Here is a 25,426-nt window from a genome sequence, read left to right as displayed (position 1 = left end):
TGCGTGTGTGCGAAAATGCGTGCGAGTGTGTCTGTTGGCATGAATGTATGTGTTTGCGGCCAGAGCGCCAATATGTATGCTGCAGAGCACACAGAAAAACTAGGAGATCTTCAAGGACCTTCGTAGAAGATCAATATAGATCATGAGAATGCACAACCCTAATTTCAAAAACAAATATATTGAAAGAATATAATTCTTAAAAACATTTACAAATATGGGATAAAAGGTGAAATATCAAATAATAAAAAACTATATATGATAATTAAATCTTAATGAACCCTAAGCAGCGCTATAAGATAAAAGGATAATAAAGTTAATTAGAAAAATCGGAACCTGAAAACTATTGCATCCCCTACCCTTAACCCCTACATCCCAAAACAATTAACAACAAAAACAATTCGCACACACACGCGCACACTGAAAACAAAAACCACACACATTCACATACACACACCAGCGCACAATTGGAGCTCTCATATGTGAGAGTGCGCTGATTCTCATATCAAAGAGCCTGACATTAATGGCAGCACGACGTCGACCGCGACAGCGACGTCGGCAGAGAGCGTCCAGTTTTTTGTTTTGTTCGCTACTTATTTCTTTTTTTTTGGGGGCCATCGGGCAAACATGTTTGACGTTGCGGTTGCAGAGGTTGGAGGATGGCGCTAAAAGAGGGGGAAGATCATTCATTCAGGGATGCACCTTAACCCATGGACGCCACTAGAAAACCCCACCACCACCCCCTACCCACATGACCTTTGAAGATCTCTGAGAGCTTACAACATGTTGCAAGTCGCAAGCATGTCGGCTAGGTTGGCTCATCCAGTTGGAAGCGGTGTGTCCGAAGCTCCATCAGACGCTTTTGGACACTCGAACGGGGAGGACGTACTCCATAAAGCGGAATGATAATATCACAATAAAAATACAGACTTTAATTTTTAAAATGTCCTATCATACAAATCTTACAAGTTTATATAACTTACATTAAAATTGTCCTAGTATATCCATTTCTTACTTCTTCATATTAAAAATCATAGGAAAAACTTTTGTAAATCTGTAGACAACAATTGTTTAATGAAGTTAGTTAGTCTGCTTTTTTATGACTTGTTCCTCTTATTATACCCTTGCAGTGGGTATTACAATTTCAGTCAGAAGTTTGCAAGGCAGTGAAGGAGACAATCAGCCCCATAAAGTTTTTTTATTCTTGACCAGAAGGATGATCGTAATGAATCGAATTTCGAATAAAATTTTCTTAGAAGCCCAAACTTATGCTTATTGGTAACAAATCCACTTTGCAAAATTCGTCACCAATGTGATCCTTTCAGGACTTGTTTTACTGTTTTGATTTTTTGCGCGAAAGGTGCGCGCGCGCCTTAAAGGCTTGTAAACTTGTGGTCGTGTTTCGTTGTCCTCGCCGTGTTCTGCCGGCGAAAGGGGTTGCAAAAGCCTGTTCTGCTAAGCTATCTGCATGTTAATCCTTGGATTGACCAGAGTGACCAGTTTGAAAGGCACCACCCCTGCGAATCGCGCGTGTTGTCTCGCTCTAGCAGCCGTGAGCGGGTGTTTGATGTCCACCCCCACATACGCACACACACGCACACGAGGGCACACTCGCTCGCACACACACATGGCCGGCGGCAAATAAACAAACGCCCGTTGCCACCCAACAATAGCGGTTAAGGCAAAAGCAACCCACCACCACCGCACCACCAAAAAACACCGTTAGGAAAGGGCTGCGTTGGCGTCGACGTTGCGTCGGCGTTGACGTTGCCGCCGACCGAAAATCAAATTGCCAGATTGGCATTAAAGTGCAAAAGCCTGAAATAAAATTGAATTATCTGCAGTCGCTCGCAGGACATCGTCGCTTTCGGACTTGTTCGCCTAAGCTCGCTCTCGCCGGCGCCCGCTCTCTAGCTCTTTGTCTCTCTCTACCTCTCACACACTCACGTTCTCTCCGGCTCGCAAGCTTTCGTTTCGTTTGCAACGCGTTCGTTCGTGTTCGTTCGCGTTCGTTCACGTTCGCTTGTGTGGGTTGTTGGAGCCATTGGGTGAGTGCGAGTGTGTGCTTTTGCTCGTACTGTTTGTTGTTGCGCGCTGGACAAAAGCTGCGGCGCTGCTGCAGCGACGCCACCGAGAGCAGCGGCAGCGAAGACGCGCTCGCCGCTAAAACGTTGCAAGTAGTCGCGTACTTCCGCCGTTACCGTTAGCACCACACACAAAACGGAGCTGCTAACCGCTGCGAAACGAAAAGCACACAGCTTTTGCCGATTTACCGTTAGCCGTCGCGGCCATCACTAACTCCTAAAACACAAACAAAAACAAAATAATTAACACAGATGAAAAATACAAAACATGATATAAAAACCAAAATTTAAAATCAAAAATACACACTTTGTGCAATTTTTTTCAAGTGTCCCGGCGTGTGTTATCAACAAAAAATACGAAATCCAATTGGTTACACATATACAGCAAGCAGCCCAATTGTTTTTCCCATATACAAATAAAGCCGCGTGCGTTTGTGACAACAACAAAACTGCCAAACAAACAACAAATCCTGTAAAAAAAGCCCCCCCGTGCAAAAGGTTCCTATACTAAAGAAATAAAATGCACAGATTACAAGAGTCATACTGAAAAAGAAGTGACAAGTGTACTGCTAATACTAATTTTTTTTTTTTTTTGGAAAATGGCAGCTCTCGAAAAGCCCCCAAAAACCAAACTGAAGCTGTCTGATTAGAAAATTTAAGCTAGAGATTTCCATTAGTGTTTGTGTGATTTTTTTTTAAACCAAAAAAAAAAAAAAAAAAAAAGAGGAACGTGCAATATAAACAAATATAGAGGAGTAGGCCTAGGAAAAAATAACCTTAGACTTACTGAACTTTACGAACGAAAGCCAATTGGAAGTTGACATCCCAGTTGGAATTGGGAGATCGGCAGGACATTGCCCTTCGGTGGGTTTGTGTGCCTGTGTCTGCGAAGTTTTGAAACACCTTCGGAAACTGGAAACAAAAATGAGAATTAAAATGCCCGCGGTTCGAATTGCACAAGGTAAGTTTATTGGGATGGGAAAACTTTTCCAGCTGGGATATCCCAATTGGGTTATTTTTTCCCGGCACAACGCAAACAGCTGATGGAAGTTTTTGCCCGGTACTGGTGAAATTTGTGTAGGCTGGAAATGGATTATTTTTAGGGTGCCTTAAAGCTGACTTTCAAAACTAAATGGTATTTGCCTAAATAACATTTTGAAGTTCCTAATTAAGATTGTTTATGTGGACCATATGTGTTGGGATAATCATTTAATTATGTTAGTGACTTATCATTTACATATTATATTAGCTAAGGACTTTGACGTTAAATACCATAAATACACACGTAGAAATTATAAATAGAAAGATAACAATATAAATAATGGGGTCAGTAGTTCCATACTTTCCATTTGTCAGTAAAATTTGGGATGTTTTACTCGTGCGGTTATGGTCAGGCCATATCAGTCGACCATGTCACACCTCCGCCGAGCACCCACACCCCTCTTATTTCATATGGAAGGTCTCCTTCGGCTCGCTTTTTTTTGTATCTAGTCGAGTTATCGCTGCGATATCGCCATGCCTAAATCAGAGCTCGCCTAGGTGTGTTTGCAATAATTTTTCAGATTTTTTTTTACTCGCCTTACCTTCGTAGAATCGTTGTTTCGATTGGAGCACTTCGTTTCGTTTTTATAGTCCAGTTGGTCATTCGGGGGAATTTCCTTACCAATTTCGCGCTTGCCTGGACGCTGGTCGAGGGACGAGTCGGAAAACGGCTTAGATCAAAAGGGAAATCAGGGCCGTAAAGCCATAAAGCTTGAATAGCGGGCCACAATCGACATATCCCCACATTCGTATGCCTCGACCATATCATTGTCATAATATGGATTGTCCCCACGCCATAAAGCCATAACTTTTCGCTCGTTTTTTGGGCATGGTTGGGCTGTGTTTTTTTTGCACAGATTTTCCATTTGCCGAGTGAGCAAGCAGTGTTATCAATCTTATCTAGATAGCGGCACAGAGCGAGTGGACAGTGACGCACTTGACTCGGCCAGTTGCCCACTCCCAACTTATATGGCCACCTTTTTCGGAACCCCTCTCGATCCCATCCCCATGTCGCCAAACAATTTTAATTGCTCGCAAAGTTGTTTGCTGTTCCCCCCCTTGCGTTGTACGAGTATGTCTTCTTTTTTTTTTTTTTTGGTCTATTTGTCTTACAAATCAAAATCAACAGAGCGGGGTGGCTGCACCTGTCCCTCCATCACCTCCTTATTTTTCCAGGTAATTTAGTGATAAGAAGAGGCCTAATTGCTGACGATCGGAGCTCGGACTTGTTTTTAGATGGAGAGCATCGGACGCGCAGCTGTGGTGGTGTTGGCACTACCCATCCTTATCGATATCTGCTGTCCCCAAAATTGCTGTTGTTAGCCTCTTTCCCCCACATGCCCACCCCCATATCCATTCTATCATAATTAATTGCTACAATTTCAATTTCGATTCTTTTTTTTTGTTTCTTTGTGCTCCACCCAACCCTCACGAGTCTTTCTTTTTTTTCGCTTGTTGACATTTTTCTTGTAGTGGGAATCTTTTTGATCTCCGTTCAGCAACAAAAACAATATGAGTTTTACAGCATTTCGTCATGCCGCCCATGGGTGCTCTTCTTATCGGAAACATGGGTTAAAAGGGGTGGCCGCGGGGGGACAATGGGCGTGATGAGTAATTTCCGAGAACAAGTCGCAATGTTCATGTACGACAAGTTATTGGGAGTACCTAAAAAGTGGATCGAAATAGGGAAGGGATGGAAAAGGGGTGAAAACTTGGGAAAAAACAGATCGCTTTCTGAAGAGGGAATCTGGGGAATCTAGCGTTTAACTATTGAATAGGTTTACGTTTAATGTTTTGTCTTAAAACTAATAATAATTGGGAATTTAAAGTGAACAAAAACAGCCAACTGATAAATGAGCTACAAGCAATTAAAATGTTCGATTAAACAATCAAACTTCAGCTGTCGATGGGTTAATGCCTCCATATCCTGCAGGCCGTCGAGCTTGGGTGAACAAACATCCTGACGGGGATTCGGAATAGGGTTCGATTCTATATGGTCAGCGTTAATCGAGCGGCACGCTTTTGGGTTCGCCGATTGCACCTGCACGTGCCCACACTTAACCCGCTGTTAGCCCCCTAACCCCTTAACCCCTTATTGACCCACCTGACTGACTATCCGACTGACCGGGGTTTTTTTCGCCTCCCGTTGGGTGGACATCTCACGGTCGTCCTGGCGGCGCCTGCTCTTGTTTTCCTTGGCTCCTTGCTTGATTTTTGTTGCCTTTTTTTTTAGCCGTTGCCTTTCTCGTACCTTGGTTCTCTTTTAATTTGATTATCGACCAAACAGTGTCCATTAAATGAGCGACCGACCGACCAGGCGACCGCTGCCGCCTTTTTTGTTATCCTGCTCCTGTTCGCCATGGCAACGTCCTCCTCGCGTTTTCAGCCGTTTGCAATTGTTATAACAAATAACAGCGGTGCCCCCTCCTCCCCTTTCCCCTCCCTCCAAAAACGCCCACACCCCGAGGGTCCTGCACCCGCAGTGTCAACGTGTCGTCATGTGGACGTCAAACTTTTGTCCAGCTGCGGCCACAGTTTTGGATGTTGGCTCCCAAATGCGGGGAAAAGGGAATGGGACCTTCGGGCTGAATGCCAACTCTCGTATTTATGTATAATTAAACTGCTGCAAAAAACGATAAACTAGGAAAACAATTTAAAATACTATGGAAAGCTCAGTTGCCTTTGTCGAACAGAGTAATAATTAAGAAAATGCTTATTGATTTCCCCAAATATTTATAAATATTTCTTAAGACTGTAGAACTTGGTGATACTGTTCCCAAGTTTTAGAGACTTTCAAAGCATTTTTCTATTGTTTTTAACGGCAACGAAAATGTTTCTTTCGGTGTGGAATGGGAACTGCTGCATTTGAATGCTCACGGGGGGCAAGGACATGGCGGATATAAATTGAAACTGGCCCGTTCTGGGCTGCGCAGCGGGAGAGACGCCAGCGCCGCTCACATGGTCCAGACACTGGGCATGCCCCACCCCCCTCCATAGCCCCCTTTCGAGCGCTTTTCCCTACTGCCGCTGCCACTGCCACTGGCAGCATAATCAGCCACAACAGCGCTCAGCGAGTTACTTCCGCTGCGGCGAGTCTGCGATTCAGACGGCGACTAAAATCCGAATCTGGAACTAAAACCCCGAGTGCCGGGGACTCTGATCCGCAGGACTCTTGGTCCAAACTGTCTCGCTAGGTGCATCCGCTTTTGGCCAGCCCTGCATGTCGGTCCTGGCGGTCCTGCGAGTCCTTCGAGTCCTGCCCCTTTTCAGCTCAGCTCTCTCACATTTTCCCTGAATTGTTTTGCACCCGCCTTTGTTTTCCACTCGCTTTTCGGCTTTTGTTCGGTTTTGTTTGCAGACTTTTTTAATTTTTAAAGATTTTCCCTGGCACAAAAACTACGCATAAAGGCTAGTAAGTGTGAATGCTTTGGTTATTATTCGCTGACTTTTATTAACCAGCTTTGCCTTTCTGATTTTCTTTTTCATTTTATTACCAGGGGAGTCACAAAGTGAATAAAGCGGAGTAAGTAGGTGAAAGGCAAGAAATAATTGTGTTACATTTATATACAAATATAAATTCTAAGCAATTAAAGAAATACAAGTTTTTAAAAACCTTGACTGAGAATTTGCGATGCAAATGTAAAATATAAAACCAGTTACAGAGTTTATTCAATGTAGAATGACCTAATCAGAGTAGAAATAATAATGGCAAAGATAATAATAATGTGCAAACAGTTTGCAACAATTCCCCTTAATTCACTTGTTATTCTTTTATTTGGAGAGCCAACTTGGCGTATACTTAACCTCTGCCAAGAACAAATAGCCGAACAAAAAAAGGCAATGAAATGGGGAATCCCACAGAAAAAGCCCGAAACAGAAGCTAACAAGTTAATGAATCTTTTACTCTTTTGCCTGAGTTTGTTTTGACGCGCATTTTCTTTGGGGTTTTTCTCGATTTTTCGTGTGCCGGTTTTTCTTTTACTTTTTTTTTTTTTTTTTGTTGTATTTTTTTTATGATGTCCCGCCCCGCACTTTGGCAAACTTTTCACTTTCAACGGTGAACGGTGGGCGGTTAGGTGGTTAGGTGGTTGGGTGGCTGGGTGGTCGGGCGGTGCAGTAGAACTTGGCACCTTTGTCATAGTTAGAGCACCATCGCCACCACCCCAATTTCCCCCTTTTGTGTCTCTGCAAACACAATTTCTTTTTCTCGCTTTTCCTTCTCGTTTTTTTTTTTAGCGCGTAGCCGGCGAGCAAAACAAACCGCAAAATGTTCGAAGGCGAACATCTGACTGTAAGTGATGATGGGTGGAGTATCCTGCCACGCCCCCCGTCGCCCACAGCCGCCCCCTTGTTTGCCCGCGCACGCGCTACAAATTTGCCTAGGCGCGAACGAAAATTTCAATGGGTTTTCCTTGGTTTTGTTGTTTTTTTTTCTTGCTTTCCTTCTGCTATTTTGTTTTCTATTTAAAGCACATCTGCTCTCATCCCCTTCGAGCACGTGCCAAAAGCGAACCGGAAATGCGGAAGATGGCCAGGTTAAGGAGTAAAAAACCAAACAAAAAATGGGAAAAAAAACCCACAAGACTACTACGAAATTATGGTTGCGAAGAGGAGTCATAATTATTTTGCATAAATTAGGCCAAGATCAAATAACTCAGCTGCGCAAAGGATGGGCGGGGTCTCTCGAAGAGAAGCTGCAATGTGATTAGTTTCGGGCCGTGGCAGTCATTCATTAAGATCCACGGGCTTGGCAGCGCCTACGCAGTGTCATAGAAGCCCAAAGAAATCCAAAGAGATCCGCAGAAAACCAGAAGAGATCCAAAGAAATCCAAGAAGAAACCCAACGAAGCTCGATGAAACTCGAACAAGCCCAGAGACCACGGAGGAAGGAAGCGAGAAGAAGAAGCTGCCCCGAAAGCTCGCTGTGTTGACGGCCTTTTGTCTTTCGCGGGGTCTTTTCAGCTTTTCAGCTAGGTTCGGCATGGGGTCTTCGTCTTGGTCTTCGTCGCCATGGGTCTTCATCGGGGTTCCGTCGCGTTTCTTCTCTTTGTTTTTAATTGAGTCAAGCAATTATTATTTCGCTGGCTTAGCTTAGCGCACTCTCTCATTCATTGATCCGTTTGCTCATTCATTGCGTTTATAAATAGCTCGGCGGACCCATGAGCAGATTGGAAATGCAAAGCCCACGCAATCCGCTGGGTTGCCGGACCTCCGAAACCTCCGCTCGATCCGCTCCGATCCCCCGAGAAGTCGAGCCCAGTCGGTGGTGCACACACCCAGCACCACTAGTCGTGGTACAGTGCGTTCCACAAGAGAGGCTCTTGTTAAGTTTTTCAAATAGAACGAAAGTTAAGACACCATTTTCAATAACAACTTAAAATCATTATGAAATCATTAATGAAATATCTTTGCGGTGTGAAAATCTATTTGGAAAATCGTTAATTATAAGAAGTACTGAAATCATAACCATTTAATAATTTCATAACGCACTGTAGCTTCGCTTATTGGTAACAATTTTCGGATTCGGATTTCGAATCACGGGATTTTGGAGTCTTCACCGTGGGCCATGTGGGTGTTTTTGGCAGCGAATTCAATAAAAACTTCACAGCCAATGAGCTGGAGATGGAGATGGTGGCTGGCTGGCTGTTGTTTCTGGATGATTTTGGCATGTGACCAACTCCTCCTCGATGATTGCTGTCGTACTCCAGGTTGTTATGGGTGTGGGTGCGGCCAAAAGGCTTGGACGAATCTACCTCCAGATGGATGGATGGATCTTGGATCTCTTCTTCCCCTCTTCTTCCATTCCCTTCTACTTCCCACCTTCCCACTTCCCCCAGTACTCATCTCTCATTTCGTGTTTCGCCCCGGCATAATTTAATTCAATGATTACCGATTTAAAACGATACCAAGATGCGAATCCAAATCCGAAATCCGTATGTGCGTCGCTCCGGCACAAATAAATAAATCAATCAAAGGCCTCTGAACGTAGAGATTGAGGTCTCTGGAGGAGACTTTGGGGCAAGGCGGGGGAGTCCAGAGGTTTTTTTTCTGAGGGGGACCCCACCTCAAATGCATGCGATGGTTCTTTGGGTCCACGGCACTCCCCATTTCCGTTTGCCAGCGATTTATATCAGTGCTTGGATGGATGCCCCGTTCCCCATTCACGATCCACCATTCACCATTCCCCATTCTCCCCTACCCAATCCCGATTCCCCCAGCGTCTTTCCCTCCCAGAGCCCCACGCATCTTATCAGCATAATTATTATCATTAAGATGCCATTGTCACATTGCATTGCACACCTTAAAGTGGAGCTGGCTCCGGACTCCGGAGTCATCGAAGGGGATATGCAGCTGGGCTGGCTGCGATGCGATGCGTTGGACGATGCTGGATGATATCCCTCCCCCGGTAAGAAATCGGTGCGGAGCAGCAGGGAAGAAACGCTGAAGGAGGAGTTATGGAGGGAGTATCGACGTTTTCCTGTGGGTGGAAGTGGGCTTTCCTTATAAATTGCTCCTCTCATTTCTATGCATATTGAAGGTGTAGTGTTCATAAATACTATAATTGAAATTGGTAGTTGTCATGATTATTTAATGAGCTATAACAACAAAGTATTTGTTATAATGAAGAAGCATTGATCACCCTTTAAAATATTTATAATTTTCCAAGGGACTAAGTTTCTGTTGTGCATTTATTTGAATTTTTATTGACTTAGCGCATCGTGAATTTGGTGAAGGCAATCTCTGGCTTAAGATCTCTTAACATTCCAACTCCCATCCGAAGCTTTAGCTTCTTCTTTATATATTTATAGTAACTATCTGATTTTTGCCCATCCCCATGTATAAATGCGTCTTGGCTTCATTTTCCATGGGCACGCGTTCGTTTCGCTGCGTTTCAATTGCCTCGTTGCTCGCTCGCCATTCGCTGCGCTTCCCCACCTCTTCTCCACCTCTTCTCCTCCCCTTCCCCAGACCCCCACCCACTTCTTCTCCACCTTTTCTCTGCCCACTTTCTATTGGTGTGCGTAAGTGGCTCTCTGCAGTCTCCAGTTTACACAGAAACAAACAAAAAATAATAACTAATATAATTAAAAATCATTATTTTAAAACCCGGAAAATTCTTCATATATGAAAGGTTGTTTTAATATGCTAGATTATTTATTTAATAGTAGTAAAATACTTAGAAGCACCTTTTATATGTTTTAACCTTCTTACTATATACTATTTCCTCCAAGCTAGTCTTATTCTTTCTCTGTAGATCCTCTCCGCGATCCCCAAAGACGCGCTCTGATCTTTATTATCCGTCCGTCCGCTTTGCTCTGCTTCGCTTTGCTGGCTTTTGCTTTTGCTTTTGTTGACGCCTCCCCTTTTTTATTTATTCATTCAGTTTCCAGTTACAATACCGCTGATAACTTATTTACTTCGGGGGCTTTGGCTTTATTTTTTGTTTTTTTTTTTTCCTTTTTTTTTTTTGGCCCTGCCCTGGACCGTTTCGGCCCCGTTTTCGTACCGGTTGGGGGCCCGATTCGCCTTCGTGTCGTCTTCGTTGGCGATCGGGTGTGCGTGCGAGCGAGAGGTCGAATACCATAGTGGGGGAACAACAACAATAACAGCAACAACAACAGGTTTTGTGGTACCCTTGGCCCCCTCCAACTTACCCTCGCATTGCCTTATCTGCAACTGTATTACGATATTTGTTATTGTCTCGACTGCAAAAGCTAAAACTGCTTCACACCTGTCTGTTTGTCGATCGCCGCTGTCCTCCTCTCGCTCTCGCGCCCCCCTCTTCCCGCCTTCTTTGCCCCAATCTATGTGCCTCTCTTTCTGGAGATCTGCCCACTCTTTCTCCATTTGGCGTGTGCGTCTGTGTCGTTGGACTTTTTGATTGGCCAGACCTTGATAAAGCCAACGTAAAATGAAAAAAAAAATTATAAAACTCGGGCCAAGCCCAGCGGTCTGTCGTCCTCTCTCCCTCTCGCACCCATTTAATGCCCGATAGCCCCATCTCGCTCTGGGCTTGGCCACAGCATCGTCATCGTCTGCGATTTCCGATCGCTTTTTTTGCGATCTTGCTATTGCGACTGCGCAGCTTGCTCTGCCCCACACACACTTCAGATTCGAGACGCCATTTTAGAATACGAATAAGAAATTTTACAACACAATCCAGAAATCTTTAGGTTCCAGTCACAGCTTGAAGTCTTCCAACCCGTTGGCTAAATAACTAAGGGGTTAAAAGGGCTTGACTGGTCAGGACCGCATAGGAAACGAAGTCCAAATATATCTTAACATAGACTCATTTTTTTTTAATATTCCCTTTTGTGTATTTCGATTTAAATTTTTTCGTCGGCAAAACCTTTGTAACACAGTCAAATATTATCTTATATAACTGGGAAAAGGCTTTTGTAAATGTTGTTTTTCCCCAGTTAAAAATGCGTACCAGCTTTTGTAAATTGATAAAAAAAAAAAAATCAAATTTTTTGATAGCCAATTAAATGATTTTTATCAGTTTTTGAAGTCAAGCGGGGCAAGTTGTACTGACCTCGGGAAGCAGAAAGGTTCCTAATTGAATTCCCAGTCGGACTTGGCGAACAGTTGGCAACTTAGCCGCCGGTTCTGGCCAGCTTCCAAGGGAGCTCGTGCCGCAAAGTGCAAAGGCCTCTTCTTTCTGCGAAAATTGCACATGGGCAACTTCCTGCAGGACGAACAGCAAACGTGTGTGTGTGTGTGTGTGTACGAGTGCGTATGAGTGATGCGGCTGCATGTGTGGAAGAAATTTATGCATCAACAAACACACAGACAGATACAGATACAGATACAGATGCAGAGAAAGATGGAAAGCTAAGGGAAATGGAGGAGCAAAATGAAGGAGCAGAAGAAGGAGGCGGTGGATCCTTTTGGTCTCTTCGTCCTTTTACAGCCTCATTTGAAGGGAAAAGCGGCAAAGGCAGCGCCATTGTTGGGCGCAAGTTGCGCATAATTGAAACATAAAACGCTTGGACACCAATTCACAAAAGGCCAAAAGCTCCCGGCCGACCCACACCACCCACTTTTGCATTGTGCGGAGCCAAAGAAAAGAGACAATTGTGTGTAAGAAAATGCAAGCAGAGGATCCAGCTCCACTCTCTGTATTTGCATGTGTGCATTTATCCTCGCATGTGTGTGTGCGTGAGTGTGTATTGGGGCCCCCATTGTGTGTGTGTGTGTGTGTATGGGTGTGTGTGATTTATGGTTTTGTTGCTGTTGTTTTGAACGATTTGTTGTAAATTGAAGAGTGCCAAACCGCATATTTGAATATGGCAGCTGTGACTGGCTTAAAAGGCAAGACCAGCGGAGGGTTAAGTGCGGCCAAGAGTGGGGTTAAGGGAAGGAGCTAATAGCGGAGCAAAGAACTAGGAACTGGAAGGTCTTGAATTTCGTATTTGCTACATGGCTAAAATCGTCACCCGAAGATAGAGTTTCGATTTTTGTGCAGTAAAATGGTAATGACCATTCAATTTTAAATAAACGTTCGGCTTCCTTAAGAGGTATTTTTGAGTATACCAATGACCAGGAATTGTGGAAGTGTATCCTTTAAAAAACGAAGAGGATGCGTCAGCAGATTGGTGCGATTCATGGGCTCTCTTGACCTCCAGTTTAACTGCCGAAAAAACGGAGCTCGATGAACGGCGGAAGATTGAAAATAGGAGGCGAGGGCGGAAGTTGAAGGCAGCTGAAACAGAAACAGAAGCTTTGGCAGGACTAAGACCCAGGGCACAAGTACACATGTACAACCAACAAGGCACTGAACCAAAGAGGTTATGCTTCTAATGCTAAAATTTATAATTCGTTCAAGTTTTATAAATATATAAAAGATATTTTTACGGGTAGTTCCGATAATAATATATATATTAAAGTATCAATATATATTTTGTGCTCCTATGAATTCGTTTAAATGCAGTTGATATTTTCTCTTTGTGCAGCGGATTCTCCGCTCCAGACGAACGTTTTCGCTACTTTCATTTGTTCGCAATTTGTGTCCTGCCCTGCGGTGTCCTGCTGCTCCTGCTCCTTCTGTTTCCCCTCTCGGCTCCCCCAGCATTCAGCTGCCAGTTGCGGTTAAGTTCTCCAAATTGCAGTCAGCAGTCTGGCCATAAACCCCCTTTTTTGGGCTTGGGTTGGCAATTGGTTGGAAAGGGGGAATGGTGAAGGGTGAAGGGGTGCAACATGGCCAGCAAATACATAACATCTCGCGAGAAGACCGAAGGGGGAGGAGAAGTCTGGTCCTGAGTCTCGGATCCTGGATCCAGGATACTGGAGACTGTCCAATAAGTGGCAAAAACGACGCGTGCTATCTAGTCATCTGCAGATGGAGTTGGGCGTTCGATGGGCGATGCCTTTCGCAAAGGGATTGCGATTGCTGCGAACGGGAATGGAAATGGAGTCCAGAGTCCGCAGTTCGCAGTCCGGAGTCCGGAGTCCGGACTCTGGAGTCGATGTCTCTCCGCCAGACAACGTCCAAGGTCCACTTTTGTGTGGATATAAGTTTGGGGCAGACACAGAGAGAAGATGGTGAAGAGACACGGGGGATGGTGACTCCAACTCGACTCCAACACGAATCACTCAGCCGCAGCGCATAAAGTTCAAGTTGGGCGATTCCCGGAGAACCCGGAGAACCCGGAGAATCGTTGCCTGGCAGCCGAACGACGAGGATGAGCATGAGGATGAGGATGAGGAGCCGGATGAGGAGCTGTGTGTCCTACGTAGCTAGCTGCTGGATACCAAAAACTCCTAGCCGGCAAATAAAATCAACAAAATTCAAGTTTTTATTGTTGCCTTGGGGTGGCAAGGTTCGAAGGATTCTGCCTGCTGCATTTTCAACCAGCCACCGCACATATGTATCTGTATCCTATATCCTTGGAGTGGGGCGAATGGAGTGTTGCTATGTACGTATGTGTATCTGGAACGTGTACTATCAACGTCATCGGCCACATTTGGTCGGCGTCTGTCCCTGGCGGGATTCTCGGTTTCACCAGCAGAAGCAGCAGCAGCAGACCACCCTGGGCCACCCTAAACCACCCTAGACCACACTAAGCCACCCACTTTGCCTCATCTTCATCGGCATTGCACATCGTTTAAGTGTCGCATCCGGCTGTCCGAGTTCGACTTCAACCTCCACTTGGAGTTCGAGTCCGAACGACAAGGACCTGCGCTGCTCCACCAGCTAAGGACGATGGCCCCCCGAAAGTACACCCCCTGAAATTCCCCTGGAAGCAAACATAACCCGACATTGGGGCGCTATTGATTTTGGCTGGAGTTGAGTGTTGTCCACAAGGGATGCGATGGAACGCCCCAAGGGATGGGACCCAAAAAACCCAGGAGCTTCGAGGGGGGAGAAGTTGGGGCAGAAGCTTCGAATGTAACTGGAACTGGACGAATGGGCGTGTGCGGTCAGTGGGAATGTGTGTGTGTGTGTGTGTGTAGTGTGTGTGTGTATGGCAATGTGTACGTGGATGTGCGTATGTGGGTCCGGTTTCGAGACTCCGCCCATTGGCAATTTCGGTAAATGAAAGTCCATGTCTTGAGTGTTTCTGCGAAGCAGGGAACGTTTCCAGGAATTTGTCTTTGTAACCAGACGTTTTTCATTGGTCAATAACATATTTGGAATTATAAAAGGCTTTTAATAACTCTGTGAAATCGTTGGTTAAAAATTCAAGCTGAGTGTTGTTGCATAATTTATTTGTCAAGGGAATCAATTACCAGCGACGCATTCTTCTTTGTCGAGTTGTTAACCACAATGCCTCCTATAAATATAGGGACACCTCCTCATCGTTTTCTCTTTTTCTTCTTCTCACCTGTGACCGTGGCATCGCCCGTGCCCTGAAGCCATTTAATCGCCGCCAGAGAGAACTCCTGACCATTCGACCTGTGGCTGGCGGAGATTAGCTCTTCCTCGCCGCCTAATAGCCAAGCCATAAAAACAATACCAGAAGGCAAATCGAGGCCGGGATCGTGTAACCGAAATGTAACTGAGACCCCGGACCACGGGCCACACATTTTACCTTCCTTTTGCCGTCCGTCCGTCCGTCCGTCCGAGGAGCCACCGAGTGGAGCGAGTTGCAATGTTGCAACGCTGCGAAGGGAGTCGGCGGGACAACTTTGACTTATTGCTGCGACATATACAATTACAAACGATGGGATGGCTATATGGCTATATGGCCTGGCCTGTGGGTCTTGCGGTCAATGAATGGCTGGCTGGCTGGCTGGCTGGCTGGCTGGATGAATGAATGAATGGTCCACACTACAGACTCCCAATACGAATACGACTCCGACTTCGACACCATCCATAATCCAGACTTGAGGCTTGAGCTTTCAGACTAAAGACCCCGAGACTCAGGGCCAAAGTTTTCTCACCTTTGTCTGTGCGATCGATCGGAAGCGATGCCAATCGCGATTTGTTATCACGGCTAACGATGGACTGCATAGAGCGAAAACAGATTGAGAAACCCTATATATATATATGGATAGATATATTTATATATATATATCCATATCCGAGTTGTAGGATCATCGAACTCTTTTCTCCCTTCGCGCTTCTCTGCGGTGGGGATGCGGAATCTCTGGCTGAGCCATTGTCTCACCTGGAGTCTGGGGGCTAGCCTATTGCGGTTAACCGAAAGTTGTCTATAAATTATTAAAATTGTCTCATTATTCATATGGAATACAATAGATTTCATTTACGTTTCATTTTATTGCAACAAACAAACAAACAGCAGGCGAGAGCCGCAAGAACCGCAGAACCGGTCCCAAAAGGCAGAACTCTAAGGTGAACCAAACCAAACCCAACCAAAGTAAAGTAAAGTAAAGCAAACCAAGACGAACCGAACGAACTGAACTGAACCAAAGCAAACTGAAAGCCAAGCGAACTTAACCGAGAACCAGACCAAGTCCAATTGCCTTTGTTTTTCGCTTGGTTTTTTGTGTTTTTTTTTTTGTTTGTTTGCTTTTGTTTTTGTTTTTAGAGGCCAACTGGGGGCTTGAGATCTTGGCCAGGCGGCCACTTCAGACCTGACACTGAATGCGTGGGAGAATCTTAATGACACACACCTGAGTTCTGGGCCCTCCGGGTGCCAAAACCTTTTCTGCCCTGTGGGTCCAATGCAAAACCTTTGCTAGTCTTTCTCTCTGTGGGAAAGGAAATGCAGGAAAAGGAAGTTTCAGAAATATAAATGCATTTTATTGGGTTTCATTGTTTAAGTTTACCCCTCAATAATTTGATTATTGATTCCACACTTTATATATTATATTTATATATTGTATTTCCCCGGGAATGATCCCTTTACTAATTCCTCTACCTTTTCTTTTTATTTGCAGGTGAGTTGCTCTTGAGGAAAACCTTCCAGCCTGCCAGCATTTCAGTGGACGCGGATGTCAGGGGCCGAGTATTTAGTGGTCGTATTATGGGGTCCTTGGCCGCGGTCGCTGTGTCAGTTGTTTTGGCATTTCAATCAGATGGGCCGAACATGGCCCCATTACATGGGCAGCGCGTGTAATCGTCTGCTCCTTGCCAAACTCCTCTGGCCTTCCCGCTCGACTTGTTGCCTCTAATTATGTAAGTCCAAAACCGAGGCCAAAACCGAAACCGAAAACCAAAGCCAAGAGTCGAGAGCCAAAAGCCCGGACTCGTTAGCTTGTTGGCCGGGTCGGTGTGTTTGAATCCCGATGACATCTCAATACCAGCAGAGCAGCCATGTCAAAACCTCAGAGGGCGCATTGTCAATGTCCGAGGTGGATGTCAGGTAGTTCAGTTGGTTCAGGTAGTTCAGTTTAGTTGTTCGTGTTCCCGATTCTGTAGCTTTTGCCTTTGCCATTTAGTGCTGAGTGCTGGGTGCTGGGAACCGATCGGAATTTTCGTGCAGCGAAACGCAGGATTTTCCAGAACAACTTTGATGCATCGTCGCTTAATTAGCATCGGAAAAGTTGTGGCCAGTGGGCGGCAAAGGGGAGGGGACTACACCTTATTAGTGGCCTTGACTGGCTGACTGATAGATGGATGGATGGATGGATGGATGGACGGACGTTGAACGCGGTACGTCAGCCTGCCCGAAATATAACTGCCAACTGAAAGTACTCCTCTAACACACTTACAGAAAACAGGGTTACAGTTGTGCTACTCTTTATTAATTTTAATTTCAAGAGAGAGAGAAAAACAAACTAAACTAAACTAAATTTACAAATGTTAAAAGTGTTGTTTCAATGAATTAACTTTGCTCAGACTTAAAAGCCATATTATATGTTTTAAAAACCCAACAACTTCTTCAAGCTTTGCCATTCTAAAATATATATAATATTTTGTTCAGTGTGCATTTCGCTAGTCATCGGCTGACTTACACGACATCCAAGCAGCTGGAAAAACGCGGGGAAATGGGCGGGCGCTGCGGTAATGTTGCGTGCATGTCTTACACAATCCAAATCCCAGCGACGCCGTACGCAAATTTTCCAACGTCGGCGACGAGGGCGAAACTAAGTGAAACAAATCGCAGCTGCATCGCTACCTGCATGTCGCACACACACACACACACACACTTGCTGGCTGCTCCACCTGAAACCACCTGCTCCACCCAACTGCCACCCAAGTGCCACCCAACTTCCCCCAAAAATTATTGAAAGGTGTCAATGCAGGGCGAGAAGTTGTCAGCTGGCTGAATGGGGCTGCCATGGGTTAAGCTTGTGCAAAACACACGAAACACACGAGAGTGTGTGCAAAACAGTCAGTAGGTGGGTGGGCCAAAACCAAAGTTAAATCCAAAAAGCCATAAATACAGTTGGTTTAATTTATGGAGTTATTTAATCCGTGAAGTATTCAATTATTCATGGCTTGTCAATTAAGACGTTAAGATTTTTTGTAGTTAATTCAAATTTAACTTCTTTATAATCAGAATTCTAACTAATATGGGTTTCAAACTTAAAAGACAACTCTTCTATAGTTTGAGTACCGATTACCACATCGAATGGCGCTATATTTATTGGTTGGCCATCCCTAATTCGAGCCGCTTTGGTTGCACAATGGACCGCAGGACTTAACCCACTCACCCTGCCATTTGAGCCATTGTCCTTTGGTCGCTTTCAAAGCTCAAATCCGATTGATACCCGCGGCGAGGATGAGCCACAGGCTCTTTGTCCTGTTTGTCCTGTGTGTCCTGTGTGGCCTGTGTGTCCTGTGGATCTGTTTCAATGTAGATGTGCCAACACATCCATGTGGACTGCGGCATGTCCAACTTGCGGCAAGTGCGTGTAAATGCAAATGCTGTCAATGCTCAGCCGAAAATTGGATTGTGGCAGGGAGGACTTAGTTAAATGCGCTATGTTCGTCCATACCGCAGACGTGTCCCTATTTGCTGTCCCTGTTCCTCCTCCTGTTTCTGCCCCCTTTCCCCTCCCAGCTTCTGCTGCTGCTGCTGCCCCATTCAGCTGCAAATCCTTAATACAAATTGCAAAAGTAACCGCGACCAGAGGGCTCAGCTTTTGGTCTGTTCAACATCGGTTGATGTTTGGCTGTTGTAACTATTGCCTCTGCGGTTGACTCTCGAGTCGAGTCGGTTGAGCAAATCAAGCCTTGCTTTCTGGTCGGGCATTCAATGAATTCAATTGCCGACGACCGCAGACGGCAAGAGTCGTCGGATGGACTTGGACTGGGTAAAAATGCTCGTAAAGCGAAAATAAAATAAAATAGTGAGGAGAAGTCGCTGCTCCAAAGGCAGAGGAGCGCAGACAAAACCGACACAACAAACTAAACTAACACGACGCCATCGACGATGCACTTTCAATGTTACCCTAAGCAATCTGCCAGTTTATGGGGCACTGCAAACAAAACATAAGTTTGAATTACTGATATACCAACTTGAGGTTTATAACCACCATATAAGTTAACTAATTGATAGTTATATTCAATACTAAAAAGTAGAAGTAATTTGAGTTTTGCTTCTTCTAAAGATATTTTAGCAAAACTCTAGCTGAATCTAAACTTGGTTTGTAAATAGGAAATCTACAGTTTTGATAGCTATTTTTTTGCAGTGCAGTGATCGCTGCTTTGTTTATTCTATAATGCAGTCCCGTCTTGCATTGCGTCACAGGCCAACAAGCGACGCACTGGGCGACTCTGCGATGCATCTGAATCCGAATCCAAATCCAAATCCAAATCCGAAGCCGAGTTGCATTTATACTTGTGCCTCTGCTGCTCATGATGCAGTCTCTTAATCGTGCACCTCGAGACGTCACATTTTATTTTCGGCCACATTGATATGCAAGTGACGACAGCGGCGATGCTAACGGCAATGGCAACAGCAACAGCAACAGCAACAGTGCGGCAGCAACATTGCAACAGCAACAGCAAGAGCAACAGCAACAACAACAGGCAGCAACATCAACGTCGGCGGGTGGCAGCAGGTGCCCGCAGATATGCAGATATACGAAAAGTATCTGCAACATGACTTTCAAACGTAATACAAACAGCTCATCCATATGGATGCCCTACGGCTGGCACCTAGGTCGCTCTGTCCGCCAGTTTGTCCCCCTGTCCGTTTGTCCGCCAGTTTGTCCGTCTGTCCGCCAGTTTGTCCGCCAGTTTGCTAGCCCCTTCGACAGTCGGTCGATCACGCGGAGCAGAGTGCGCATCGTTTCAAGTACGAATATCTCTAAGATACAAGGCTTTTGGGCTCAAGTGTCGACTCGACTTCGACTTCAACTTTCAACTTTGCATCCATGCGAATTCCGTTTGGAGTTGTTTATTTATTCCCTTTTCGGGTGTCTCTGTTCATTTTTATGATTTGTAGGTTAGACTTTTTAAGTCCGCAATCCGTTAGTGTGCCGCCTGTTGCATGTTGCAGGTTGCTGGTTGTTGGTTGCTGTTTGCTGGTTGCAGGTTGCTCGTGGCAAGTTGCAGGCTGCGCTCGCTCGTGGGTCGCACGTCACTTGGGCCTTTGTTTGCTGCCGTTTTGAATTGAAGGAATTGAAGGCTTCAAGTGGAGCTCTTTCGGCCAGAAGCTGGGCAAACATAAAAAAAACACACACACACATCCAACACGAGAGAGTGTGCCACATTTCGATTCTCACGTTGGGTGACCTTCAGCCGCCCCTTCTTGCCACCGGACAGGTTCCCATGACACCTGCCCTGCCCTCGCACTTTCGGCTGACATTCATCAATCAGCTTGCTGAAGAAAAAAGAAATATAAACTGGGGAATGGGGAGGAGGAAACACGGCCAGGGAAACCGAAACACTCTGGCTTCTTTTCATTCATGGGCACAATGGCCTGCGAGTTGTCAACGGCTGGTTGTTGCTGCTGCTGCTGCTGGCTAGATGTTGCTCTTGGGCTGGAGATGTTGCTGTTGCTGCTGCTGCTGCTGCTGCTGCTGCTGCTGCTGCTGCTGCTGCTGCTGGTGGCCGAGCAGCGAGTGCCGAGTACCGTTGCCTCGCCGACTGTGGGAATCTGTTACCCTTTCTCTCAGCGCGACTAAGCAAATACGAAATGGCTTTCTGCAACAACAATGAGCGACGACCAACCACAGAGCTCAACCGGAGCTGACATCTAAACACTTTCCAGCCTGCACACTGCAATATAAATCGGAAACAAACAATTCGATTTGATATCGTGGATAAAGCTAAACATTTATATAATTCAATTCCCTGAAATTTTAAGCTTATAAAAGTCTGGATGTCAAATAAGCAAGGAATCGAATTATAAATGAAATAGCTTCAAGTACTTGAACTAATATTGCAAACCCCGATTTTCGCTCAGTGTACTCAAACTTGGACAGAGCGGCCGTCAGGTGCATTTGAGTTGAGTTTGCCATTGTCTCAGTTGCTTCAGCTTTTCGAGGCGCCCCCGCACTGTCAATGCCTTTTGGCCGTCCCAAAAGGGTGAGACCCCATCACCTGCCCACCGCCCACCTGATATCCCTCCGCCCCCCTCCCCCTCCGCCACGACCTCCACCCACGGCGGAATCCGCTCGAGAAACGAAACGGCAGCCCGGGAAGAAAACCAAAGCCACCAAACGAAACGAAAAGCAGATGAAAATAGAGGCAGAGCTGGTGGAAAAAGGTTTGAACGTGTTCTTCGGATTATCCGTGAGATAATTTCTTTTTCTCTTCGGTTTCCAAAAAAAAAAAAAAAAAAAACAAAAAAAATGTCTTGTTCGCATTTGCTGCCTGTCAACGCCTCCCTTTGACCCCCTCTTTTTTTCTTCCAGTGTACACATATATATATATATATATATATAAGTGTGTTTGTCATGTGCAGGCCATAGCCATTATTCCTAATTTCGCTTTAAATCAGATCTAGCAACATGCTCGCGACGATCCCTCCACCAACGCCGCCTCCAAAAGGTCGCCTGACATTCCCCGAAAATCCCGAATGCCTGGCGCTTGCCACCAGCAACTTGCAACTAGCAACTAGCAACTAGCAGCTGGCAACCGGCAAGCAGCAACTTGCAACCAGCAACCAGCAACTCGTCCCCAAATTGTTTTTGAAGCCAGCTTTTAGGGCCATTGCATTGTTTGTTGTCCATTGTCCGTTTCAATGTTGCTGCTGTGCTCTTGATGTTGCTGCTGTGCCAAAGCAATTGCTGCTGCTGCTGCTGCTGCTGCTAATGCTGCTGCCGTTTCCATTTAGTATTTGTTATGGCTTTTCTCTTAATTTGAGGTCGTGAGAATCATGGCTAATTAATTGTCCAACAAACAACTACATATGCAAAGACGGACGACGGCACATGTGTTGCATGTTGCCCATTTGTGTGGCGAGCAAGGACTTCGGCTTTGACAACTTTATGAATCGGCAAAGTTTTGAGTCCTTTGTCTGGCGAAGGCTTCGCTTTATTATTGGCCAAAGCAAATCGATTGTGCGCCAAAAACTTTGACTTTGAAGGAGTTCCACAGAATAGTTCGTTGAAGTAAATCGCTTTTTTAGGTGTTGCTGTTGCAGTTTCCAATCAACAAGGCTCTGAAATATATATATATATAGATTTGTTATATATTCCAGTATATCCTTTGCTATAAATGCTGAAGCTCTTCTTAAATTCGATGATGTCGCTCATTGTTGCCGCCGTGTTCCCAAATGTTGCTGTTGCTCATGTTGATGGCATGTTATTTAAATATATTTAAAGCAGGTAGAGAGCGCGGCACAAAATTACAGTTAGACGAATTGGTGGAAATTCCTCAGCCAAAAGCTGTAGCCAGTAGAAGAAGAAGAAGAAGGAGGAGATGGAGGAGATGAAGGGTAAAACAAAGTAGCTGGGGTAAGTGTGTTGCAGTTGCAAGTTGCTGCCGTTGCTGCAGTGCCCTTTCTGTACTGTTGCTGTTGCGGCTGCTGCTGCTTCCGCATCGATTTTCACATTGGCCACTGTTGCTGCTACTGCCACTGCCTCTTCTTCTTCTTCTTCTGCTGCTGCAGCAGCAGTCTCTCTTCCTTAACTTCATTACAATTTATTTTTATGTGTAATGCAATTATTGTTGTTGCTGCCGCTTGAATGTTTATTCGCGCTACTTTGGCGGGGGCGTTTTGGGCGGGGGGATGGGAAGTAAGTAGTTCGAGGGGAAGTGGGTGTGCGAGGGGAAGGGGAAGGGGGAGAGGGGAAGTGGGCGGGGCGCGGCGCTCCGCCGAGGTCTTTGTTACACTCTCGGACATGACAACAAAGACACGACCACGACACGTTGCGAATTTGCCATGAACATTGCAGTTGCTGCCGGTGCTGCTGCTGTTGCAAGTTGCTGCTGCTGTTGCTGCTGCTGCTGTTGCTGTTGCTGCGGGGAAGCTGCTCGCCGCAAGTGGGAGAAGGCAGTGGGTGGCTGGGCGGTTGGCCCGTTGGGCTGTTGGGCTTTCGGCTGGGTGGTGTACTGACCTGGCGTTGCACTAAATACAAACACACTCTTATGGACACGGACACATCTGGCGCTGAAGATCGCGCGATTTCTTAATATGAGAATATTCCCACCATTGTCTCCGCTGATGAGGCTCCCTGAGCTCCTCTATTTCTTCTGCTTTATATATATAAACATATATATATATGTATATGTATTTTTTTTCTACTTTTTTCGGGGTGAGTGACTTGGCTTTTGGAGTGGGTTGTCCACTTCGATTGCATGCGAGGATCGGTTGGTTGGCTTGGAGTGGGATGTTGCCGCAGCAGATGTGGCTGTGGCTGTGGATGTGGATGTGGATGTAAAATGTTAAGGCCCTCTCTTCTTGGCCCATTTAGCACTAGCGCTACCCACGAGCTGCTGTTTACCGCTGGCGCTGCTTTAATTCCAGTTATGCGAACTTCTTTTGTCTTTTCCCAGTGGCAGTGTGCAGTGTGCAGTGTGCAGTGTGAAAACATTCCGCATTTGGCATTCACATGGAATCGGTGGCGGCCCTTTACACCAGAGGTCATTACTGGTCACCAGTTCTTCTGGTTGTTGTTGTTGTTGTTGTTGTAGCTTGGCTGCTTGGCGGTGGGTGAAAGAACGGTTCTTGCGTGCACCACACGTGGCAGTTCCCACCTCTCCACTAATTTATTTGCACTGGAATCCGCTGCAGCGCTACCCACCCCCCCACCACTTCTTAATTAATAATTTATGCTCGGCTTTTCTCTTTGCAGGTAAGTCTAACGGTAATGGCAGCACCACCAGCACCACATTGTGCGTCCGCCAAATGTTCCCAGGCAACGCGATCGGTCCGAAAGCCAGAGGAACCAGTGAGTAATGAGCAAGTGCAGCTAATTGGCACTGATTTAAATGCCGGGGAACAGGAATCGATTGAAAAGCCAAGTGAATCTTTTTGTGTGCTATGCTGAATAGTTTTGTGGATAACCAACAGCGGACTAGAAAAGATATCACTTCATAAATATGTATACTTTTTTTTTTGAAAAATTATCATTTCTTTTAACAACTTTTTTGGTAAAACCTCTATAAAATAACCAAAAATTGTATCTCAAAGTGGAAGGTATTTTCTTTTTAGTTTCAAAGCCTATAAAAATATTGCATACCGCCTTTTCAAGAACAAAATTGAACGTTGTTCCCGTGTTTACCTTACTCATTTGGTCGTTTCCCCACCGAAATCTCCAGAGATCCTCGATCGTTTCTCGTCGATCGGCGATCGCAATTGTGCAAATCGAGACCAGAAGCCTCGGCTTAGCCCTCACACCAGCGAGGCGATCTCGTTTTGCGATCGAACAATGGGGTGCACCTGCAATCGATCGAACAATTCATCAGGCGGGGATTAAGAAAGATTTTCCCACAATTTCCCAGCAAAGTAGCATCGAAATGCCCAGTGGCAGGAACAAGTATAAAATTTCATTATCGCGCACTTGCAAGACGGGAAAGGGAAGTTGAAATAGGGAGCGGCCTTCAGCTTATCCCATTACACTAAGCGTATATGCAGGAGTCCTGTGTCCTTGGGTCAGGGTGAGGGTATTCAGTCCCGGAGGCTGAGTCCTGCATCCTGAGGCCAGAAAACACTTGTTGGCCGCTTCATGTTTCAGCAGAAACAGCAGAAAAGACGCAGACAAAGCAGCGCCGGTGGAAAATGCGAAAAGATCCTGGGACAATGTCCTTCGCGCAGTCTCGCCAATACTTGATTGGCCTCTACAGAGAGAGAAAAACTTGGTATTTGCCAGGATACATTTGTATACATTTTTTAAGAAAATCATTGTTTAATAGCAGGGGATAATTCAGAATATAGAAATCAGTTTAACAGAAGAAAACTTGTAGGTATGTAGATATTAAATGACATTGTATTGGTTACTAATTTATTATTTATCCTTTTTAATTTTTTTAATATTTGTTTAATAATGATATTTTAATCATATTTTTAGGAGTGCATTCAGTTCGCGAATAGCGGAAAAGTTGCAAAAACAGAACCCAAAAATCCTGTCAGTTTTTGTCATGGGAAAGTCGAGTGAGCGAGCGAGCAGGTGACGTGGCTCCTCTATCCTGCGATCCTGCACAGATCCTGCGAGATCGGGCTGCTTGGGGAGTTGGTAATTGAATTGATCGTGATTCGGATTTGTGGCCATTGTCGATCGATGAGGATGCAGATGCAGCGCAGCGATCATTATAATAGCTTGCTACCTGAGGGGAGAACGCAGAAAACAGGGAACAGGGACTCCTCGTCCCAGGACCCAGAGTTCAGAATCCAGGGGCAGTTGTAGCGAAATCGCCAGGACAATGAGTGCGCATTTTGCAGGCTGTCCAATATTTGCGATTCATCGATCGAAGGATGCTTGAGAACCTCGCAGCGCTCTCTTTTTACTGAATGTTTTTTGGTGCGTGAGAAAAAGGATTAGGAAGGACATGCACG

General features: G+C 45.4%; 1 protein-coding gene across 1 annotated transcript in view; it reads left to right on the top strand.

Annotated features, from left to right (window-relative positions):
* The first annotated feature begins 1,852 nt into the window (after positions 1-1,852).
* Positions 1,853-25,426, top strand: part of LOC108095320 — a 45,556-nt gene continuing 21,982 nt past the window's right edge. Inside the window, exon 1 of the mRNA XM_017196398.2 lies at positions 1,853-3,042. Within this exon, the coding sequence (XP_017051887.1) occupies positions 3,006-3,042 (37 nt within the window). The 5' untranslated portion in view covers positions 1,853-3,005. The remainder of the gene's footprint in view (positions 3,043-25,426) is intronic.

The sequence above is a fragment of the Drosophila ficusphila genome, unplaced genomic scaffold (assembly GCF_018152265.1).
Source record: "Drosophila ficusphila isolate 14025-0441.05 unplaced genomic scaffold, ASM1815226v1 contig_198, whole genome shotgun sequence".
NCBI lineage: Eukaryota > Metazoa > Arthropoda > Insecta > Diptera > Drosophilidae > Drosophila > Drosophila ficusphila.
This window is presented reverse-complemented; position numbering and strand designations above follow the sequence as displayed.